Source organism: Musca vetustissima, unplaced genomic scaffold (assembly GCF_032173495.1).
Source record: "Musca vetustissima isolate MV318-11 ecotype Yass unplaced genomic scaffold, APGP_CSIRO_Mvet_v1 utg4689, whole genome shotgun sequence".
Classification (NCBI taxonomy): domain Eukaryota; kingdom Metazoa; phylum Arthropoda; class Insecta; order Diptera; family Muscidae; genus Musca; species Musca vetustissima.
Window position 1 is genome coordinate 97460 of NW_026878709.1, and position 24010 is coordinate 121469.

The window sequence follows — 24010 nt, forward strand, 5'->3', positions numbered from 1 at the left end:
GTAAAAAGCAACTCTATATCTGACCAAAATTTAGTATAGGTTGCAGAATGGCATGTTTAATTTCATGTTAATCGTCCTTCAAAAATGTGACGTTTGTTTTTCTGAATGCAATTCACACAATTTTCATTCGGCAGTTGTTGGTGTACCATTTATATGATTCGGACAAAATTATGTGAATGTGGATCGACATCAAATAAAATTGATACACCCAATTAGATATGCGCACCATTTAACTTAAATCGGACGAACACATATGGAAGCTATATTTAAATCTGAACCGATTTCATCAAAACACGTGCAAAATTTTGTGTCAATCGAAAACACGTGAAAATCGAATTCCACAAAAATTTAAAAGGCGACATTCTAGACCCATTTCAGTACTTTGTGTAAAATGTTGTACCAATTTGGAAATGCTTTGGATCTTTGATGTACTAGTTCCCTAAAATCCGAAATAAATGGGAGCTATATCGACATCTGAGTCACAGGTTAGTCTATACTCATTTAGTGTCAAGCGGACAAATTTGGGGAGTTCATTTATCGAAAATCGGATTAAACTATACATAGGAGCTATATCGAAATCTGAAACAATTTCAATAAAACTTTCCTTTCCATTTCCTTTTGCATGTTCGTTTCCTTTGCATGTTACGAACATATCAACAGAGACCTGTGCCACAGTGTCGTGAAGTGTATACAGTTACGAGTGCGGTGTTTTAAAATACGTTTATAAGGTCGTAACCGGTGTGGAGTTATGGATGCCGAAATAAATCTGCAACCTACCGTATGGATCTTCGAAGTTTTTGTGGAAATACACTTTGAAGCAAATGTTCGCACGTTTATTTAACAAAACTGTTTTTATGGCGCCGAATCCGATTAAGCAACGTATAATGAAGGAATCCAAAAGATGAAAGATAATCAAAAGCGCGCCATTTGGTTAGCCAAAGCATGAAATTGGCGGATCATTTGTAATACTTTTTTATACCTCCACATCAACGAAAATGCGTGATAGGTTTGGTGTCATGCTGAAGAATTCCTTGAGAACCAGTAAAAAAGCTTCTAACAGTGTTGTCATAAAAATAATATTTTAAATGGCATCTCGATTTATCGGAGAGCATTCCGCAGTAAATTGCCGAAATTGGTCCACTGTCTTTACAGAAATATTCGGAACCTTGTCGTTTTAACATATTTTAACATTTTGTTTTAATTCCTAGGGTAAAGTATACTAAAAGATGGGCCTGGCCAAATATAAAGACGTTATATATCCCTTATTTAAAAAGTACAATATCGAAGATGATTTTCATAAAAAAGGAAATATTTTAGATATGATGAAGTACTAACTAAGGCAAACAAGCAAAAACATGTCTAAAGTACCAAATGAAAAAAAAAAAACAATCTATATATCGTCTATGCACTAAGCTGGCGGGAATATTCGAATATTAGGAACTTAATTTTACCGTCACCGGTGGGTGGAGAGGTTATCACGTTGGCATTCCAAATTGTATATGGAGGTTAGTTAATGTGTTCTAAATCTATACGGTTGTCCAACACCAATTTTGGTTCAGTGATGATGATGATGGTGGTGTGCCTGAGTGAGTGCGTGTATTTTCGTTCGTTCGTATCTACTTTTTTAAGAACGAATATTGTTTTGCAATGGAAAAGGATCAATCACTACACAAGTGGGAAAAAGTAACTACTAACAATTTACTACTTAAGAGTGGATTTTTCATAACAGATATTCTTCAGTGCCTGGGTGGTAATCATCACTACAATTATCTTCTTCTTCATCATCATCGTGATCATCATCTACTACATTATTATCATTATGATTATCTGCTTCATCGTCATCATCATCATCATCGTCGTCGTTGTCATTGTGATTTTTGAAGAGATGATGATGTTCCGAATCAGTATCAGAATCATCAATGTAAGAACAACTCACCTTGGCCACTTGGGTGGCATGCAACAACGGTTCACTTTCGCGACAATTGCTATAGTTCAGATAATGACTATCGGAATTGTTGTAACCATTTTGATTATTGAAATTGTTTTTGTTATTGTAATGAAATTGGTTAGAAGTTGAAGGTGGAGGAGGAGTAGGCATTTGATTATGATGATTATTCGAGTTACTGTTACTGTTGTTTTGGTGATGGTGATGCTGTTGTTGTTGTTGTTGCTGTTGATACAAATAATGATGATAGTTGGATGCTGATGCTTGCGGATATTGCGCAGAGGAGGAGGAGGATGACGAAACATGCAGATCACGCGTATCGCGTTTACCATTACCAGCTGACGCGGCCGCCGCACCATACATAAGATTATTGAAATTCTCCAGCGGAGCATAGGGGTCATGCTGTTGTTGCTGTTGTAGCTGATGCTGATGATTGTTTGTGTGTGAGAGAGTAGGAGGATTATTAATATAATTATTGAATAGATGACGACTATTGCTAGGATTTTCAATAATATTAAATTGTTCACGGAACATTACCGAAGAAGATGATGATGGTGTGGGGGCCAGAAGAGGACCTGCTGTGGCTGTGGCAGGTTGTGCAGATGACGCGGATGTTTGGTGGTGGCTGAGGTTGTGGTTGAGGTTATGTTGTTGCTGTTGCAGGTAGGCATTGGAGTTGGCCAGTATGGATGATGATGAGTTCGGTAATGGTGGTAGTGGCGGATGTTGATTTGGTGGTAGGGAATTAGGATTTAAACCCATGCTGCTCATTGAGCTAGACGAATGATTACGTTGATGCTGTTGCTGCTGATATCCATTGTTGCCAACTCCGTTGTAACCATTGCTGTGATGCTCCTCATTGCCATTATGACCATTCTCGTGGATGTTGGGCAGGCCACCATTGGCCAAAAATGGTTGTTTTTGTAATTTGCTATTCATCCGCTGTTGCTGCTGTTGGGCCAAATGGTGTTGATGATGTTGTGGTTGCATATGCTGCAGTAACAGTTGTTGTTCCTCATTCGAGTTCTTCATCAACAAATTATTTGTAGCGTTGTTGATGGTGTTGTTGGGATCTGTTTGATCCACATAACCGTAAGTGTCCTTCTTGATATTGTAAGTTTCGGAATTCATATTCACATGATAACTATTATCCTGTGATTGTTTTTGATAATAGTCAGCTGCCTGTAATTGGGTTTGGGGTGCCATAGCCGCCGAAGCAGCAACACCACCAAATCCAGGATTTGGCAGGGCGCGATTGCCCAGCATGGCATTGCGTACCTCACCGTTAAGGGCATTGCTGCTATTATCGTTTAGGAAATAGGTGATCATATCACCTTTACCTTTGACTTTAATGGTGCCGCGACATCTGCAAGAGGTAGAGAGATTTATGAAATTATTTTCATTTCCCTTTTGAGTATAAGGAGATACTTACTTAAATTCGAAATGTGATCCCTGTAAACTATCCACAACTTCTTGAGTGACTTGAGTATAGCCAGGTATACCAGTCGAGTCCATGCGACTGGCCACATTTACTGTATTGCCCCAGATATCATATTGGGGTTTACGGGCACCAATGACACCAGCCACTACAGGGCCAATATTGATACCTAAATTAAAAGAGAAAATATTGAAAATGGAGGTTCTCATATTTTTCTGATATTCGGAAATTAAGGAAATGCACACACACATCAAAAAATAAGATCTATGTTTTGCAACTCCTCGAAATATTCGTCGAGTAAAATGATATGTCTACTAAAATCACGAGAAAAGTAGATTTTGAAAATGAAATATCTTGGTCAATATATTGTTCCATTTCAGGTATATTGAACGCCATATTCCCATATTAATACCAATATATGTATATATATATATAACATCCTAGGCGAAAAGGGAATATGTTAACATAGTACCCTAATAAGGATTCCGCTTGATTTTAGGTAATTTGAAGGTCCGAATCGCTATTTAAGCCAAAATGTCATCGGACAAAAAACCAACACGAAGAAGATTTTCATCATAGTTAGGCTTTCGGCTTAGGATTTTCGGGGGAGAGCCGCTTGTACCCCCGTACCCAGCTATAAGGATATCATATTTACTTACCAACTCTTAACATAAAATTATTATAGGAATGACTGTTGATCTCTTGCAGAGATAAACGCATTGCCTTAACATATTCCACAAGAGCGGTCATATGGCGTCGTACAGAATTTTGATCATTCGGATTAATTTTGTATTCTAGAAACAAAAGCAATAACAATTAATATAAATAAAAATTAAAAAAAAATAATACTATAAACGTTGTTATAATTACCGGGTATTAAACCCACAACAGCCATATAGGTGCTGCCAACAGTTTTGATTTTATCAATGCCCAGAAATCGTTCCTCTTTCAATAGCTGTAATTTCAGAAATACAATTTATTTATAAAATGCAAAAAATAGGCGAAATGCGATAATTGTTTACCTCATCAAAATCGGCTATAATTTCATTTAATAAACGTAAACATTCCAAGCCTTGATCTGAACCATCCATTTCGGTATAGAATTCATGGAAATTGGGTACACTGGCAAATATAACGCCCACTTTGGCATAACTTTGATGGTAGAGTTCCTGTAAAGTAGAAGAAAAAATAATGAGTGGTAGAGATAAATAAGTGCATGTAAAAATTTTAGAATTACATTTTGAATCTTCAAAATTTATTTATATGAAAACAGAAGCCAATTAAATATTTAACAGAATGTTTCACTTGTACTAGTAGAGGTACAAATATCCATAAATTTGTCTTCCGCAGGATACTTAAACCATTAAAAATATTTTTGTTAAATAATTTGACCCGTTGACAGATTTAGGTCAATGTCGTCAGTTCAGATTCAATTCAACCACGTTTTCATGGTCGTCATTCCCATCTCTCCGGTTAGTCGTAAGGAAATTCGATTTTGAAATTTCATAGCAGACACAACAAGCAAGATGAAACCCACCTATTCCAGGGATGGTTAAAACATCGCTCTAGATACCAGGAAAGAAGGATGTTATGGTATTTCCTTTAGTCAAGTTTGAAATGTTAATTAGATGTAATGACGCTAATAGGACGTGGACTTCCGTAATAACGAACGTCTAGTTTCAACATGTCCGGAGATAAGCTCATATCTTGGATACCATCGGATATGTTGAAACTTTGCCTTTCCGCATTCATCGGATACCTTATTAAGTATGTAATGGGTTCATAATCAAATTATAAACAAGAATAAATTATAATTTATGGGTGTATGGGCTCTCTTATATTTAATGCTGCCACAAAAGGCAGCCGATTTTAGGGTTTTACACGAATTTTTCAAATGAGATGGATTTTCTTAAATTTTGGTCCATATTTTGATATTAAAATTCCGGTCCATGTTCCGTATTTAAAATATTTCTGCCGCATTTTCACACCCGTGTGCCTGTAATCTGGTAGTTCTTGATGGGTGAAAATCTACAGTGTAGAAATTTTTTTGAATTTTTTTGTAGAAATTATAGCTTTGTTCAGCCCCAAAAGTTTGTAACGCCGCGAAATATTGGTCCTAGACCCACCTTTAAGTATACCGATCGTCATATCTCGACTAGCTGAGTCGATCTAGACATGTGTGTCCGTCCGTCCGTCTTTCCATTATAATTTGTAAACACGATACAGGCCACAGTTATGGACCAATCTTCACGAAATTTTGCATGTAGAATGGGTTCTGGCCAATGAAGACCCCTATTGTTTTTGGAAAAGATCGGTTAATATTTAGGGGATGAAATAGACCAAAAACTTTATTTTTGTCATCGCCTATATAATTTTATAATCTAAAAATTGATCATATCGGTCCAAAAAGGTGTACATTACGGTTTACATAATCTGTTTGAAGAAATGTTTGTATAGGATTTTTCTGGTCGCTCCAGATCCCGCAATTATAGCCCAAACACCGCGAATTTTTGTATGGAGAAAGGGATTGGACCAAAGAATAAGCATGCCTGTTTTGATAAAGATCGGTCAATATTTAGCGGGTCAAATGAACCCTGAATTTTGTGTGAAAAATGGCAACATTTATATTCTATGGCGTATATATTTGCCCTGAAGGACCTATACCAGAGAAATTGATAGTATGTTCAAGTGGAGTGGTTGACCTTTAAATTGGTCCAATTATATGGTCGTATGTCCTCAGATGTGGTAGTTACACTTAAATATTTACAGGTGCTGACGTATTCAGACATTATTTAGTAACCCATTACCACACTAGACGGCGGAAATATAGCGCTGATGGCTTTAACATTTTCCATGAGATTCCAATTATGGTCAAGGACAACGCCTATAATTTTCGGTGATGATCAGATAACAATTTTGGGATGAAGTGGACCGAAAACTTAACTTTTTGTGTTTTCCATTCCCATTGTAGTAGCTAAAAAATCCGGGATATTGGAGGTGAGACACATATCTATAGCAATACATACAGCCCCATTTTCAATACATTGACCTAATCTTTTTTTGAGTCGGTCTATAGGCCGCAATTGGAAACCCCACCTCACAACATAGCCTACGGCAAAGAGAATCTGGACAAGTACAGCCCTCGTCTACTGAATATTAGTAATATTTGTTGACCTGTTATCGCAAAATTAGATTTTCATAGAAGTTGTGTAGGGTATCATATGGTCGGCCCCGTCCGACTATACTGCTCCGCTCACTGGTTCATTATAAGTCCCTGTTATGATATGGACCCAAAATAAAATTGCCGCCATATTTTTGGTATTTTAAGGGTTTGTTTGAAATAGGCAGAAAGTCCCGCCTAGTTTAATTATGTGGCCTAGGCCTATTTTCCAACCGAAATGACTGTAATTTGTCATTTAAAGTTCTTGGTGGGTAAAAAACATTTTTTTCAGAACATTTTCAATATAGTTTCACGTTTTGGACCATTCCCTACAGAAACTGCTATAATTTGACATTCCGTATTCTTGGTGGGCAAAAAACTTCCGTCATTTAGCATATCGGGATCTTAGAGGATGAAAAATGCCTTTGCAGAAACGTTTTAATATAGATCCATATTTTGACATCGCCACAATATAAATATCCAACCATTTAAGGAATTTTGATGACACTAAGCACATTTTCCTATCGAAGCCGCTGTAATTTGCCATTGCGCGATCTTAGGGGGTATAAAATGCCCGAAGTTACTGTGATAAACCATTCCAGATTCTTAGAGTGTGAACAAAATATTTGCAAACAAAATTTCAATATAGATCCATTTTGTGCCATAGTCCTAGATGCATTTTCTGATATGGCTGTATTTCTGATTTCCGGTTTTTAGTCTGTAAATAACTTCTTAACAGAACATATGTTTGTATAGGTCCGCGTTTTGACATATCACCCATATATCGACCGAGTTTATATATTTTTATGGTACACGGCGCATTTTTCAATGAAATGACTGTAATGTTGGATTTGGGTTTGGGTTTCTTTCTGAAAAAGGCTTTTCACAATAAATGTTCAATATAGGTTCCACATAGAAGTCAAGACCAATTTCGTTTAGCTGAAGGTATTAGTCGAATTTCTGTAATTTAGTATTTAGTCTCCTTAAAAGATAAATCTGTTTGGTATCGTGGAGCTCGATCTTAACGAAGTTTCTATCTCTTGTATTCACGGGGGTTTCATGTGACCTTTAAGAAGTCACAACAACATTCAAACGTATTGTACATAATTATTGTTAGAAATTTTAGTATTTTAACAATTTAATTACTATGTATAAATATATTTTTAAATTCAAGGTCCTTACCATATTACTGCGAAATTGATTATCCAAAAAGTGGGCAGCTACATGGGCCGGCAGAAGGTTGTGTAAAATCCGTTTATTGGATTCCTGCAACACATCCATTTCTTTTTTCTCCTGCGATGCCTGTAATTGCCAGAGAAAATCTAATCGGGCTGTCCATTCAACCAAACGACCATGGACAAGTATGGCAATCATAAAGATGATAATACGGGCCAATGATATCAAATGGAGTGGAATTGCAGCACTGCAAAAACGAAACAGATGTAGAGGGAATGTAGAGACAGAAAGCATATTATGTGATTGAATGTTAACTGTGTCCTTAAAACTATAAATATGTATGTATAAATTTCTTTTAATAATAAAAAAATATATATGTTTGTATTTATATACTTATTTTCCATTTGACACACTTACTTGACACGACTGTCATAACAATCAAAGATATTCGTATGGGAGAGTTCGATAAATAGACAATAGACAACACCCATTGTGACCACCAATAGAGATTTAAATATTATGGGTAACCTGTAAACGAAAGGCAGAAAAGGATTGGAACGACATTGAGTGAGTGAGTGTGAGTGACAGTGTTAATTTATTTATAGTGTAAAGGTCAGCATGGGAAGAAAGAAGGCCATTGTGTCCATACCTTAAAAATACCGATACAGATAGGAAAGCAAATGTGGCCGATAACGAAACATATTGTGGCAGCGAACATTTGCGATGGGCATCATTTTGATGAATCAACATTAGCAGGTCTTCCTCCGCGGTGGGTGTTGTGGTGGTAATATTGCTGGAGCAGGGGTGGTCAGATACACAGGTAAACTGTAAAACACACACACGAAAGACATGAAGGTCATTATGAAAGCAAGGGGTTATGAGTTTGATATACTTACCACATTCACCTGACCGACAGAATATATCAATATCACCGTAAATATCGTGATGGCCATTCTCAGTGTAAAACTCTGTGACAAATCCCAAACAATCCATTTCAAACGTACGGCCAGCAATAGCATCAATATGGCACTGACCCATACGAAAGCGGTCAGAAAAAGTAACAACAATATCAAGGTCCTTGGCAAAGCAGTCACCTGCAATGCTGCGCCCAATATCAACAGCAGCAGTGAACAGCCCATGGCGGTGGTAAAGCCCAAGTCGAAATCTTTGCGATATTCGCGCTCTTTATCGCTTTCGCGAAAACGCAAAGTAATACGATCAACATGTTCCGATTTGTCACAGTCCACCGAACGGGCATTGATTGCTTGTGAAAGGAACCGATTAACACGATTTGTTGGCTGATGATGGACCGATGAGTGACGCTTGCGAAAGGGTCGTTTGAATTTGTCCGTAACTTTTGACTAATTGGTTGGGGTTTGAAGGTGGGGGTGTAAGAGAACGGACGGGCGGGGGTTTTTCGTTTTCGTTTTTTTGGCAACCGAATTAATTGAAATGAAAAGTTTTGGATGTGGTTTTGGGGGAAGAGAGAAATAGAGAGAGATAAAGAGTAAGAAAATGTAGTAGGAATTAAATTAATTGTGTGTTTTAAGATGGTAATAAAACAAAAACAAAAGAAATGAGAAATAGAAACATTTTATTAGATGGACATTTTTTTTATTGAAAATTAAGAAAAATTAACAACTTTAAACGTTACAACCATAACTCAGGGAACATGAAATCCATATTTACAACATCTCCATTTGCTAATGAGAAACTACAATGAACATATTTCTAATAAGAAACGATGGTAATAGGGAACTTTACAATTCTAATATAAATGGAAAACAAAATCAGGACTTTATAGACCTCTAATAATGTTCATGACTAAATATAGAGGTCCATTGAATAAATGTGGAAAACCAATTTGGGTATTTACAGAACATAAAGACCCTTAAATCAGTTTTCAATAGGAGATGTTTGTAAATTGGATTTTAATGATACAGAAAAATGGCTAAAAAATAATTAACAAATTTTATTGTTAGTACGAAATAAATATTACATGCATCTAAGTTAAATCCATACACACAGACAGCATCGATGACGATGAGTATATGTAAATAAATCATACAGACTAAAATTTCGTACATGCAAACCCAAACCAAAATAAGTAGGAAGAACATGCAAATTTTATTAAAAAAATCATCGAAAATAAAAACACCATGCATTGAAAAACTTCAACCCAAAGGAACGTAAAGGTGCGCGTCCAATCTGCATTCATGTTGTTGATAGATTGGCCTGCCAGGAAATAAATTTAAAGTGTGATTTTTTTCAATATTTTAGTAAAAGTTTTTTTCTTTTCACCGCGATAGCATTTTGGACCCGACATATAATTAAGACAGGTTAAACCAAGGCGTGGATTTTTTCAAGAATATTTTTAAGGACCAAAACAAGGTGTGGATTTTTTCAAGAATATTTTTTAAGGACCAAAACAAGGTGTGGATTTTTTCAAGAATATTTTTTAAGGACCAAAACAAGGCGTGGATTTATTAAAGAATATTTTTTTAAGGACCAAAACAAGGCGTGGATTTTTTAAAGAATATTTTTTTAAGGACCAAAACAAGGCGTGGATTTTTTAAAGAATATTTTTTTAAGGACCAAAACAAGGCGTGGATTTTTTAAAGAATATTTTTTTAAGGACCAAAACAAGGCGTTGATTTTTTTAAGAATATTTTTTTAAGGACCAAAACAGGGCGTGGATTTTTTCAAGCATATTTTTAAGGACCAAAATAAGGTGTGGATTTTTAAGAATAAAGAGGTTTGGATTTTTTAAAGAATTTTTATTCAAGAACCAAAACAAGGCGTGGATTTTTTAAAGAATATTTTTAAGGGCCAAAAACAAGGCGTGGATTTTTTAAAGAATTTTTATTCAAGAACCAAAACAAGGCGTGGATTTTTTAAAGATTATTTTAAGGACCAAAACAAGGCGTGGATTTTTTAAAGAATATTTTTAAGGACCAAAACAAGGCGTGGATTTTTTAAAGAATATTTTTAAGGGCCAAAACAAGGCGTAGATTTTTTAAAGAATATTTGTAAGGGCCAAAAACAAGGCGTAGATTTCTTCAAGAATATTTGTAAGGGCCAAAAACAAGGCGTAGATTTCTTCAAGAATATTTTTAAGGGCCAAAACAAGGCATGGATTTTTAAAGAATATGTTTAAGTACCAAAACAAATCGTTGTTTTTATAAGCAATATTTTTAAGCGTGGATTTTTAGGACCCATACAAGACATTAATTTTATAAAGAATATATTTCAAGAACATTTACAAGACGTGGATTTTAAGGACCCATTCAAGGCGTTATTTTTTAAGAATATTTTTTAAGAACAATTACAAGGCGTGGATTTTAAGGACCCTTTCAGGGCGTTAATTTTTTAAAGAATATTTTTATGAACCACAGGGCGTGGATTTTAAGGATCAAACAAGGCGTTAATTTTTTAAAAATTGTTTTTAAGGACCCATACAAGTCATGGATTTTTAAATAATATTTTCTCAAGGACTCTCCCTAGAATAGGCGTAGATTTTTAAATAATATATTTTCAAGAACCTTTCCTACGATAGGCGTGGATTTTTAGATAATATATCTGTAAAGGCTCTTCCCTATAATAGGCATGGATTTCTAAAGAATATATTATAAAGGACCTTTCCTATGATAGGCGTGAATTTTTGGAAAATATTCTTTTAAAGGCCCTTCTCTACAATAGGCGTGGATTTTTACATAATATTTTTTTAAAGGCCCTACACTTCAATCTGTGAGGATTGTATAGGAAAATATCTTATAGTCTTCTATAGAATCCGATATTTATTAAGGTTCTTCTCTCTGCGAAAGTTCACCGGAAGGATCATCTGAGGCGTTGTCTATCTGTAATATGTTTCATTTCCTATTTATAGGAGACCCATTGAAATATTTTGTATTTGTTTAAAAAATAGAAGACTCTTTTCTTATATGTACAAAATCCGTTCAGAATTATTTTCTGTCAATTGGACATTTTTACCTATCCTTGGTATATACAATTATTTTCTATTTATAGACTTGTTGTATGACATCTAAAAGGACATTCAAATGTTAATGATATTAAATATTTCAAAAAGGAAAAAGAACCGCACCTAGTTTAATATCTACATAGGATATTATGAAGAGTAATACATTTTTGGATGACCTCTTGATTTTTTTGTATTTGTTATGGATATTTATTTAAACTATAGAATATTTCCGGAGGGATATTTTTTGTACAAAAGTATTTCAGAATTATTCTATGTCTATGCTTGAAGGGTATACGGGATCCTTATATGAGTCATCTATCTTTCGATTGGTTATAAATTATTTCTATATTATTTCTATATGGGCCTGTTAAATGTGGAAGGGAATTCTAAGAAGGCGGATCTTAAAGAGTCTTATAGGTATCTATGAAGGATCACTTGAAGAGTCGTCTGTCTTTGGATGACCTATAGAATTATTTTCTGTCAATATACCTAAATGCTATTTTTTGTGTAGAATTTCTTTAAGTGCCTTTCAACTATAGGAGTCATTTTTAGATGTATTCTGTCTATAGAAGACGGCCTAAAGGAAGGAAAAGGAAGGAAGGAAGGAAGGCAGATATCGATGAGTCTTCTATGTCTAGAAAACCAGTGGAAGAAAACCAAGAATGCTTTTATAAAGGACTTCTAATTTTATTAGACCTCCTAAAGGGGTTTCTATCGACTGAAGACCTAATATTTGATACTTTCACTTACAGAAGGAGTGAATAAGAACTTTGCGAAGCTTCCGAAATAAGTGGGATACAAAGGACCAAATTACCACAAAGGAGAAGAAATCGCTGCGCATTTTACTTGAATATGGCGACGTTTCCGTCTACACAAACTATTGAGTACTGATGTTCGAATTGTCGACAGTTTTGGAATGTCGAGTTTTCAAAATATAGAGTACCTACAATTTTCTTTCACGCTATTACAGAATACTTAAAGACTTTTGGGACTTTTGACAATGAAAGCCCTCGACCAGTATATTAAGATTCCAAATCGCAAATTCGCCACATGCCAAGTTTTTGAGTTATGGTCTGTTGATTTTTTTTTTTTTTTTTTTTTTGCTGGATACCCTATAATTCATTGATAATTTGTTTCATATATTTGTTTGGAATTTACCAAATTTACAAAAAAAAAAAAAATTTTGTTGAGACCTAAAATGTTTAGTAATAAAAAAAACTCCAGGCCTTGAAAAAATAATAAAATATTGAAAAAATCACAGTTAATATTTTAAAGCAATTTTTAATAAGATTAACATTTTCAAAATGCCTTATGAAGAAAAAAAACGACGCATTATATAAAGCAGAAACACAATTCCAAAGTAAAATTTGATTAGAGAAAATTTGATACCAGAACGAAGTTTGTAAAAAACGAACAGAACTCTAACAAAATTTCAATGAGATTGAACTTTGAACAAAAAACGCAAAAAATTTTGAAATTGTAAAAAAAAATATTTATAAAAACGAAAAACATTTCCATGAAAGTAGTGGGGGCAAATGAAATTCAAAAAGACTAACAATTGCATGGAACAAGCCAACTTATAAGAAAAAACACATTTCGGAACATTTGTGATCTTTGCAAAATACCAAACAGACAATAAGGAAGATATTCATTGATAATTTGTTGGGAATTTTCATTTTTTTTTTTTTTTGGTTTTTTGATTTAAAGTTGCTTGAAATAAATCTCACTTTAAGATTGTTTTGATTTTGATTAAGTCTATGAATGCGACTAATCGTATTTGATGTGGAATTGGAAGTTGTTCCTACTTGTATGGTAACACCGCCACCCGGTGGTGTTGGAGCATGTAAGATTTTTTGTAGTCGTATCACCTAAAGAATCCAAAAACAAAAAAGAAAAATCAAAGAAAAAACAACAAAAATTGTTTACAACATAAAATAGAAGATGAAAAAATAAATGAAAAGAAACAACAAATATTTACAACAAAATTCAAAAATGGTAATTATGAAGTTGTATTCAAATTTTAATTGATCATATATGTTATTATACCGCATTTTAATGTACGTATTTATGTAAAACAAAATAAAAATTTTATAAAATACAGGGTTATTTTTTTACAGAAAAGAAAACATAAATGATAGATGTTTATTGTATTTTTGAAATAGGAATAGAAAGAAGAAGAAAATCAAATATAAGGACTAGAATCAGAAAGATTTGATAGTTAGAGGGGGAGAGAGATGACAATTATGATGGAATTTACGAGTATGTATGTATTTATATGACTGTCTATATATATTTTACTACAAATTTTAGATTTACTAAAATTTTAACAAAATCTAAAACTATTATTGAACAAAATTTACATTTTTGCTATTTTATTGTTATACAATTTAGATGATTTGCTTGTAATATTATTGTTGTAAGAGGTAAAATCATAGGTTAAAAATATTTTTTAAAAATACATTTTTTTAACTTGCTAGATTTTAAAAATTAATTTATGGGGCACCTTAAAGCACTGTTATAAAATTTTGCACACTTTTAAATAAATTTACTGAATATAAGTCAACGTCTTCTGATCAGAATAAAATTCTACGTTTATCTTTCTTCCAGTTAACATCACGATATAAATCGCAATATTTAAGATAGAGCATTGAAATCTGCACTCTTATGAAGATTGTTGTTGTAGAAAATTGTCAATACAGGTCGATGATTTAACATAGCCCCCATATAAATTACTCGACCTATTTTCGATATCTTGAAGGATTTAGTCATACTTTCCAAACAAACGGTCTGACATTTCGCATACCGTGGTACGTAGGTGAAAAATTATTATTGGTAGGTGGAAAAATTATTTGTAGGAAATAAAAATTATAGCTCCCATAAATATTTACGTCCGATTTTAGATAATCAGGCACCAAACTCCCTAGATATGTCTGCTATAAATAAAATTGTGCACAGCGTACTGAATCAAGTACAGATTGGCGCATGTGCCGTTTTGATAAAATCAGAGCAGATATAGATTTAGCTCCTATATAAATGTTGATACAATTTTATATAAGTGGTACACCAAAATCCCAAGGTGTGCACGAATGACACAACATTTTGCACAATGGGCTGAAATGGGTTTAGAAATCGATTCTCATTTTTATATATTTGGCCCATTTGATCGAAATGGTGCACCAAATACCCAAAGGCTTTTTGAACTGGAGCATCCACATTCATTCTCACAACATGCCCTAGCCAACGTAGTCGCTGCAGCTCGATATGTCTGACATAGTTCATTCGAAGGCGATATTCACCGTCAACGCAGATCAGCCCATAGATCATTCGGAGAAAATTTTCTCTCAAACACTCCAAGAGCTGTCTCATCTGGTTGCACAAGTACCCATGCTTCGGATCCCAATAACAGCACGGGTAGTATCAGCGCCTTGTAGAGTTTGATTTTGGTCTGGCGGGAGGTGGCCTTGTTTTTGAATTGCCATAGTAACATCTGTTAGCCAACACTATGCTTCTCCGAATTTCAAAACAGTCATTAGTTTTATTTATGGCGGACTTGGACTTGGACGTTGTTACCGCAATGCTTGACATATTATTGTCATCGGCGTAGGCGAGTAACATGTGTTGCTTGCTGTACAGAGTGTAATTTTTGTTCACCTTTGCATCTCGTATGACCTTTTCCAGCTGGATGTTAAAGAGGTCACTCAACAAACTGTCATCTTGTCTGAATCCTCGTTCGATATTGAAGGGCACCGAGAGGTCCTTTCCAAATTTAAGTGCTGACCTTGTGCCAGTTAAAGCTATCATGGATAGCAGGAATGTCGAACACAGACATGGCTTTTAACACCTCTGAGCGGATTGGACAGTCGAATGAGGATTTGTAGTCGACGAAAAGGTGGAATGTGTTGAATGTATTATTCGTATGTCATTTCCAAGATTTGACGCAGTGTGAAAATCTGATCTATAGTGGATTTGCCAGGTCTGAGGCCGCATTGATAAGATCCAATAATGTAATTTACCATTGGCTTCAGTTGGATAACTGGATAACACTTTATATGCGATGGTAAGGAGACTAATTCCTCTATAGTTGGCACATATCGTTATTTGTGCACGGCACATAGCATACTGTGGTTCCAATCATTGGGCGTTTATTCCTCTAGCCAAATTGTACTAATCAGTTGGTGCATGCTCCTGACCAGCGTCTGATCACCGATCTTGAATAGTTCGGCTGGTAATCCATCGGCACCTGGTACTTTATTATTCTTTAGGCGACTAATTGCTATTCTGACCTTATCTTGGCTAGGTGGTATACACTCTATACCGTCATCTCTTATTGTTCTGGGGTATTTTCTTCACCGCCACGATTTAGTACCAAAAGCGTTGCAAAATTCTGACTCCTTTACATCTCGATTTGCTCACACTCACGATTTTCTTGTGATTGCTTCTTTCTTTTGAAAATACTTTTCTCCTCTCTTCTTTTCAGCCCTATAATTCTCTCTGCATTGCGTGTTGCTACTGCGTGTAAAGCTTGCTTTGAACCGTTCCAGATTTTCATAATTTTATCCGACACAACAGACTCTAAGTATATTCGAACGAAATTTAATTTTGCAGAATGGCATTTGTTGTTCCTAATATATAGATATATATCACATATTTAATTTCGTCCGTCCGTCCAAAGGTCCGTCAAAAATACTATTTAGTAGCATCTCTTGAATATACCCAAAGTGGTAAAGGAAGAAATTAATTTTGAAATTTGAATTGCGAGTATCATGACTATGAGATATTCAAATTATACAAAAAGCAAACCATCTAAATTGTAAAATAATATTTTGAAATTTTATTATATTTTGATTAATTTCAACTATTTTTTAACAACTTTAATAACAACAACTATTTATTTTTATTTACAACTAATATAAACAATTTAATTGGCAGTTCTAAAACATTTAATATCTATGATTTTTGGAAAATGTTATTTACTGACAAAACATTAAATTATCAAATAATCCCTTTTATATGTGTTGGTTGTTAATTACGACAACAACAATATACATCGTTGACATTTTGACGTTTACATAGAGATTGTTTAATTATTATTGTTTATATATTTAGATCTGAACACAATTCGTGAGATTAAAGCTAGGATTTCGAACTGGTATATTTATACCCTTCACCACACTGTGGTACAGGGTATTATGTCTTTGTGCATATGTTTGTAACAGGCAAAAGGAAACGAGATAGACACATGGTTCCTTTTGAGAATATGCATAGAATCACTTTCTGAGTCGATTTACGCATGTCCGTCTGTTCGTCTGTCTGTCTGTCCGCCCATGTATTTTTGTGAGTAGAGGTCGCATTTATGATCGGATTTGGATGAAATTTGGCATAGCTCACTTATTTCGCCCAAGGACGAACCCTATTGAAATTGGGAAAAATCGGTTCAGATTTAGATAAAGGTCCCATATATATTTTCGTCCGATTTAATGTAAATGGTGCACCAAAGCCCCTATATATATTTCGATTTGCACGAAATTTGGCAAACAGCGTAATGAATTAAGTATAAAATGATGTGTGCTTAGTTTCCTAAAAATCGGTTTAGATTTAGATATAGCTCCCATTTATATTTTCGTGCGATTTAATATAAATGGTGCACCAAAATCCTTTAAAATCTTTGGATTAGCAGGAAATTTGGCATAGCGTAATGAATTAGGTCTAGAATGATGTGTGTTAAGTTTCCTGAAAATCGGTTCAGATTTAGATATAGCTCCCATATATATTTTCGTCCGATTTAATGTAAATGGTGCACCAAAGTCCCTATATATTTTTCGATTTGCACGAAATTTGGCACAGCGTAATGAATTAGGTCTTGAATGATGTGTGTTAAGTTTCCTGAAAATTGGTTCAGATTTAGATATAGCTCCCATATATATTTTCGTCCGATTTAATGTAAATGGTGCACCAAAGTCCCTATATATTTTTCGATTTGCACGAAATTTGGCACAGCGTAATTAATTAGGTCTAGAATGATGTGTGCTAAGTTTCCTGAAAATCGTTTCAGATTTAGATATAGCTCCCATTTATATTTTCGTGCGATTTAATATAAATGGTGCACCAAAATCCTTTAAAGTCTTTGGATTAGCAGGAAATTTGGCACAGCGTAATGAGTTAGGTCTAGAATGATGTGTGTTAAGTTTCCTGAAAATCGGTTCACATTTAGATATAGCTCCCATATATATTTTCGTCCGATTTAGTTAAGTTGAAAACCCGATTTGAGGAAATTGGAATCCACCCCACATGCAAATTACAGTACCGACACAATGACCAACGATCAGCATTTGGAGTAAATTTTACCCAAAATAATCCATACATCCCCACTTCCTACCGTTAGTGGGATAAGAATCGATGTTTTTTATTTGAACGGCAAAAAATTGTGTCGACTTTAGGAAGCAAATAATTAATTTCTATGTGAAGTAGACAGGGAGAGAATTTCTCACATGGATCCCAGGTAAAAAAAAAAACAAACAATTGTCAGTGACAGAAGAGGAGGTGTAAACTCTCCTAAAATGTTCAATATAGGACCTTGCATGTTAGGCAATTGTAGCATAGAATTTAAGACATTTCTAAAATTAGATGCATTTCTTATGCATCTAATTATGCATGCAAATTTCGGACCTGTAAAAATTAACCCCTTATCTTTTACACTGCCTCCAAACCTCCGAATTGTGTTCAGTTTTGTTAGTTGTATTTTTTTTATATGAAATTTAAGTCCCATTTTCAACATCTCTATGTACAATATCGAAATTTGAAAAATCTTAATTTTGACTTGGCCTAGAAATTGTAAGGCCCAATAATCAGATATAATGAAAATATGGACTCAATCTTGTTAATTGTCAATTGCTCGGAAAAAAGGTTCGAAAGAAAAGATGGAAAAGAAAACACCATAGAACACTTACCGCATCCTGTAATAGAGGAATAAATTACAACAGTAACACAACATAAAACCACAAAGAATACATTAAAGTATAGGAGAGAGAAAAAAGAAGAAGAAAAAGAAATTAAAATTTAAAAAAATAATAAAAATATAAGGAAATAATTTTGGTTTTTTTATAAAAGAATATCAATTTTAAGAAGTTTTTTTTAAAGGTATTTAGAACAAAATTCGTTGTATGTGTTGTGAAAAACAGAAATTAAATTTCAATTGTGTGTAGAGGAGTGTCAGAAGCCATACAGAAGATAAAACCAGATGGGAAAAAGGAAAAATAAAACAAAAGGAGAAGCGTTGCCAATTTTTGTTTACCGAAAAAGAAATGAAGAAGCCACAAAAAAGAAAAGGAAAAAACGGAAAGAACTTAATTAATAAAGGCTAATTGCTGTGTAAAGTGTTATAGTTTTGTTCTTTTGTTTTGGTTTGGTTTGAAAGCAACTGCTTTGTCTAATAATTTTTTTTTGTATATAAAAGTGGTTAGTCATCGTTTTTTATTTTATTAAAAATTTGCATGCAAATAAAATTCTAAAATTGTATATATTTAATTGAACTACATTCTATTTGTTAAAATATATATTTTTTGCTATATTTTATATATTTATCTTTGAAATTTGCTTTCTTTAAAAATAAACTTTGGCAAAATAAGGATTAGTATATTTGTTGGGGGGCGAAAGGAATATTTTTTGCACTACACTGTTAAGCAAACGTTGGTCAAACTTACCTTTCGTGATCCTTTTTCCAATTGGCCATCACCACCGCTGGTACTACCACGACCGCTGGCATTTCCTCCGGTCGAGGGAAATGAGCCGGTGGCAATATTGGAGAATGGTACTGGTTCGGAAAACTTGATGGTATGCAACAGCTGCATGACCACATTCGAGACATTGCGGAAGGATAGTTTTCGACGAGATCCAATGGCGGAACGTACACCCAAGGTGTTGAGCATTAAGGGCTGTAGTAAAATTTACGATTTTATATTTTTCTTTTTAAAATAAAATATTACAAAAATATATCTCACCTTACGCCTATGTGGTGGTGGTACAATGAAATATGTATCCACACCATGATCTCTTAGATATGAAGAACGCTGATCACCATGACCAGCCTCAACTTCATATTCCCCGGACAAAGCGTCCAAGGTGGCACGGGTAACATGTACCCTACCCGGTTCACCACCCGATTCCATGTGATTGGCCAATGTTACATCATTGGACCAGACATCAAATTGCCATTTACGCAGGCCCAAGACACCGCACAAAACGCGACCCGTGTGAATGCCAACACGCATATTTAACATAACATCGGTGGCCTCAACAACAGACCTATGGAATAAATGAATATATTTTCATTACTTAAAGCAAATGTTCTTCTCTCGCAAAATTCTCCGTAAACTTACGCAATAGCATCTATCATATCTAAACCCATTTCTACTGTACATTTGGCATGATCTTTACGCGGTTCCGGCAAACCCGAAACACAATAATAACAATCTCCCAAGATTTTAATGCGCAAACAATGGTTGTCCTGCAAGATAAATAATACGTAAATTTTTTACTTGCCCACAATGGAAAGATGAGTCTAAGAATACTTACATGCGCCAATTGATCAAATCTTCCAAAAAGTTCATTTAACAGTCTCACCAATTCCTGTGCACTGCACTGTGACGATAGCACCGTAAAACCCACAATGTCGGCAAATAGAATGCTGTAAATGGAACAATAAATATTATGAGCAAAGGATTATAGAATAATAATGATCAATAATATTGGGGTTTACAATTGGAGGTGTTATTGTGGTATTAAAAGAAAACTTCAGCTGTTGAATTCAATATGTGTTATATTTTTAGTAATGTCAAAGAAAAAGAGCTCCTAAAAAGACAGCAACCTAATATCGGCATAAGGAATCCTGAATTTTTTGAATAAAACATGGATATATGGGAACTATCGAGATCGAAATAAACCCATGGTTCCTTTTGAGAATATGAATAGAATCACTTTCTGAGTCGATTTACGCATGTCCCTCCGTCTGCTGATGTTAAATTGTAAACAAAGTACAGGTCACATTTGTAACTCGATGAAATTTAATACTTTGTTACAACTCAATTATTTGGCCCAAGGACGAACCCTATTGAAATTGGAGAAAATCGGTTCAGATTTATATATATATATATATTCGTCCGATTTAATGTAGATGTACCAAAGCCTATATATGTCCTTCAATTTTCACGAAATTAGGCATAACGTACGGAACTAAGTCTAGAATGATGTGTGGTAAATTTCCTGAAAATCTGTTAAGATTTAGATATAGCTCCCAAATATATTTTCGTCCGATTCTTCGATTTGCACGAAATTAGGCATAACGTACTGAACTATGTCTAGAATGATGTGTGTTAAGTTTCCTGAAAATCTGTTAAGATTTAGATATAGCTCCCATATATACTTTCGTCCGATTAAATGTAAATAGTGCACCAAAGATCCTATATATCCTTCGATGTGCACGAAATTTGGCATATCGTATTCAATTCAGTATAGAATGATGTGTGCTAAGTTTCGTGAAAATCAGTTGAGATTTTGATATAGCTCTCGTATATAGTTTTGTCCGATTGAAAATTGGTTAAGATATAGCTGCATTTATATATTTTCGTCCGATTTTATGCAAATGGTGTACCTATTCGAGCCATACTCGCCAAAAGAAACGTAAATTTGAAATATTTAGGAAAAGGTTATTTTTTAATAAATTCAGATTTAGTAAAGCTATTATTTTGAAATTTAGAACTATAGTTTTGTTGTAAACTAGTTTTGTTTTAAACTATACTTCTACATTTCAAAATAATAGCTTTATTAAATCCGAATTTATTAAAACAAACCTTCTCCTGTATAATTTCAAATTTGAGGGTTACGTTTTTTTGGCAAATATGGCTCGATATATCTTTCAATTTGCACGAAATTTGACATCGCGTACTGAATTAAGTTTATAATTATGTGTGCTAAGTTTCGTGAAAATTGGTTCCGATTTAGGCTCCACGGCTCTTTATTGCAGTTAAACTTTGAAAAAAAAATTTCCAGCCATACTCATTTTTTATAGATTTTATAACGTTTTGTGCTTCTCCTGTAAAATTAGTAAAATTGTAGTTATGTCCGTTTGCATTTATGGTGACGATATGTGTTTTATTTTCCTTTTATTTTGAAACCACGAAATGGATAACCCTTATCGATTAAAGCCTAAAGACCTAAAGTATCAAATGATATCCAAATAAGTTCAAAAACGTTTCCAATTCCTCAAAATATCGAATATACCGTTTTATGGGTGCTACCCTACATCTATTGTAAACAGTTGTACTTGGAGCGAAAATCCTATTTGGAAATTATTGTTTATTTTCCACACTTTTAATTGCGCAAAACACTATCTTGTCACGACACACTCCATACATTCCATTTTAAATACCAAACAAAGTTTTATTCAAAATATTGATAGCTATTCGTGATTTCAATAGATATACAGACGGTATATATCGACATGGAAATTTATTCGGCGGGTATAAAACGTTGTATTTGACGAAAAATCGACCTGCCCTCGTAACATATAAGTGTACCATTATAAACAGATAATTTTATCTTCACAAATTCCACAGAAATTGCAAAGAACTTGTGTTATTTCTGTTATAATGACATTATAAATCAATCCATGTGCCTGGACCGACTCTATGAATAACACTAATCCATCACCTGTTTTTTATTCTGTTTGTTTGTTTGTTTTGATAGCAATTCAAAAATAACATCAATTCTATATTTTTGCAGATCATCTGGACGTATGGGTATTTATGTCTTAGCCAACTGGGCAACATTCATACGCAGCATGAGAGCAAATTACTTAACACAAAAATCTGTTTAAAACGAATTGTTTTGATATTTAGCAAGGATAGATATCATCTAAATGATATTTTTTTCGGATGAAAAACAATATAAAATAATGTTTAATTCGAAATGTTTAATTTTTCATTCGAACGAAATATTAAAATTATGTTTTACTCGCGGAGAGGAATTTAATTCAAAGCCACAAAAAATCGTAGTGAGATAGAAGCAATGTCTGTAAATATGAGTGTGAGTTTATACTTTTCAATTTATTTACAAAATTATATATTAGATATTATATATGTAAATAAGTAAGCAGGCAAATCCATCAACACTATTTGTCGGACCAATTGACTGTCAGGTGCAACGTCTAAACAAATCAATTTATTAAGCCAAAATGTAAGTTACATTAAAATAATTTTTATAAACATTCCATCTAAATCAAACGAATCCAATGCATCAATCATAAACATTTTGAATTTTTCAATATCATTTCGTTTTATTAAAAATATAACAACATTGTGACAACATTTTTATAAACAAACATGCCAATCAATTATATATACATTGAATGATTTTAAAATGTTTGATATTGTTATTGAGGTCGGAAATCTATTACAGGACCTACCTAAATATATTTCTGGTCTAATGATGAAAATACGAATATTTATAACCAAAAACAGTTTCATTGTTTTTCAAAGTACTCTTCAGCATAATCTATACAAATTTGCATACGCTCATACCAACTGTCGATTACCTTTTTAACTCCGGTTTTGACACTTGCAAGACATTTTCTTAATGTGCGGGAATAAAAAGAAAGTCATTTGGTATCAAGTCAGGGCTGTATGACTGATGACACATTAATTTCACATTTCGAAATTATTGGCGCTTGATTGCGCCAATATATGAGGTTAAATAGTATGCATATCGTGTAAAAGTGGAAAAGAACTATTAAAATATACGAATGTCAATTTCTTTTCTCTGAGGACGTTACCTACAATTTTATGAGTGATATTATTGTAGAATATTTGGAAGTCAACAAAATTTTACAAAAATATTACTCTTCCGATTTGACTGTCATCTCAAAAATAACATTAAAGAATTTTTCAGGAAGTCAACAATTTCATATTTTTTCGAACAAAATGTGTACAGGATTTAAATTAAAGTAAAGCAAAGGCATGAGATAGAATCGTATATTGAGTTAATAAACCCAATTTCTAAGTATAATCAAATTTCGATTATGATATCATTGTGGTACACCTCTCTTATAACGATACCGCATTATTTTGGGTACTTTGAAGATGTTACCTGCATTTTTACAACATATGTGGTTCTAAAATAGCAGTCTAAAATAGGGCCATGTTTTTTAATATCATAGTCCTCCTATAAATGTTCCGCCCCATTTTATTTTTATTTTTTTTAAGGTTTTAACCACATTTTCCAACGAAGTGGCTGTAATTTGGCATTCCAGGTTCTTGTAAA

The 24010-nt window shown here is 33.8% G+C and overlaps 1 protein-coding gene across 1 annotated transcript in view; it reads right to left on the reverse strand.

The window, feature by feature from the left end:
* The window catches only part of LOC133323471 (Ca(2+)/calmodulin-responsive adenylate cyclase), a 47844-nt gene that overhangs the window by 5581 nt on the left and 18253 nt on the right, over positions 1 to 24010 (reverse strand). Inside the window, exons 5-18 of the mRNA XM_061532396.1 lie at positions 20270 to 20381; positions 20074 to 20201; positions 19696 to 19999; positions 19399 to 19629; positions 13426 to 13566; positions 8616 to 9080; positions 8369 to 8544; positions 8137 to 8247; positions 7726 to 7966; positions 4406 to 4552; positions 4254 to 4338; positions 4043 to 4177; positions 3378 to 3552; positions 1937 to 3311 (exon numbers count right to left, since the gene is read on the reverse strand). Coding sequence (XP_061388380.1) covers positions 1937 to 3311; positions 3378 to 3552; positions 4043 to 4177; positions 4254 to 4338; positions 4406 to 4552; positions 7726 to 7966; positions 8137 to 8247; positions 8369 to 8544; positions 8616 to 9080; positions 13426 to 13566; positions 19399 to 19629; positions 19696 to 19999; positions 20074 to 20201; positions 20270 to 20381 — 3826 coding nt within the window. The remainder of the gene's footprint in view (positions 1 to 1936; positions 3312 to 3377; positions 3553 to 4042; positions 4178 to 4253; positions 4339 to 4405; positions 4553 to 7725; positions 7967 to 8136; positions 8248 to 8368; positions 8545 to 8615; positions 9081 to 13425; positions 13567 to 19398; positions 19630 to 19695; positions 20000 to 20073; positions 20202 to 20269; positions 20382 to 24010) is intronic.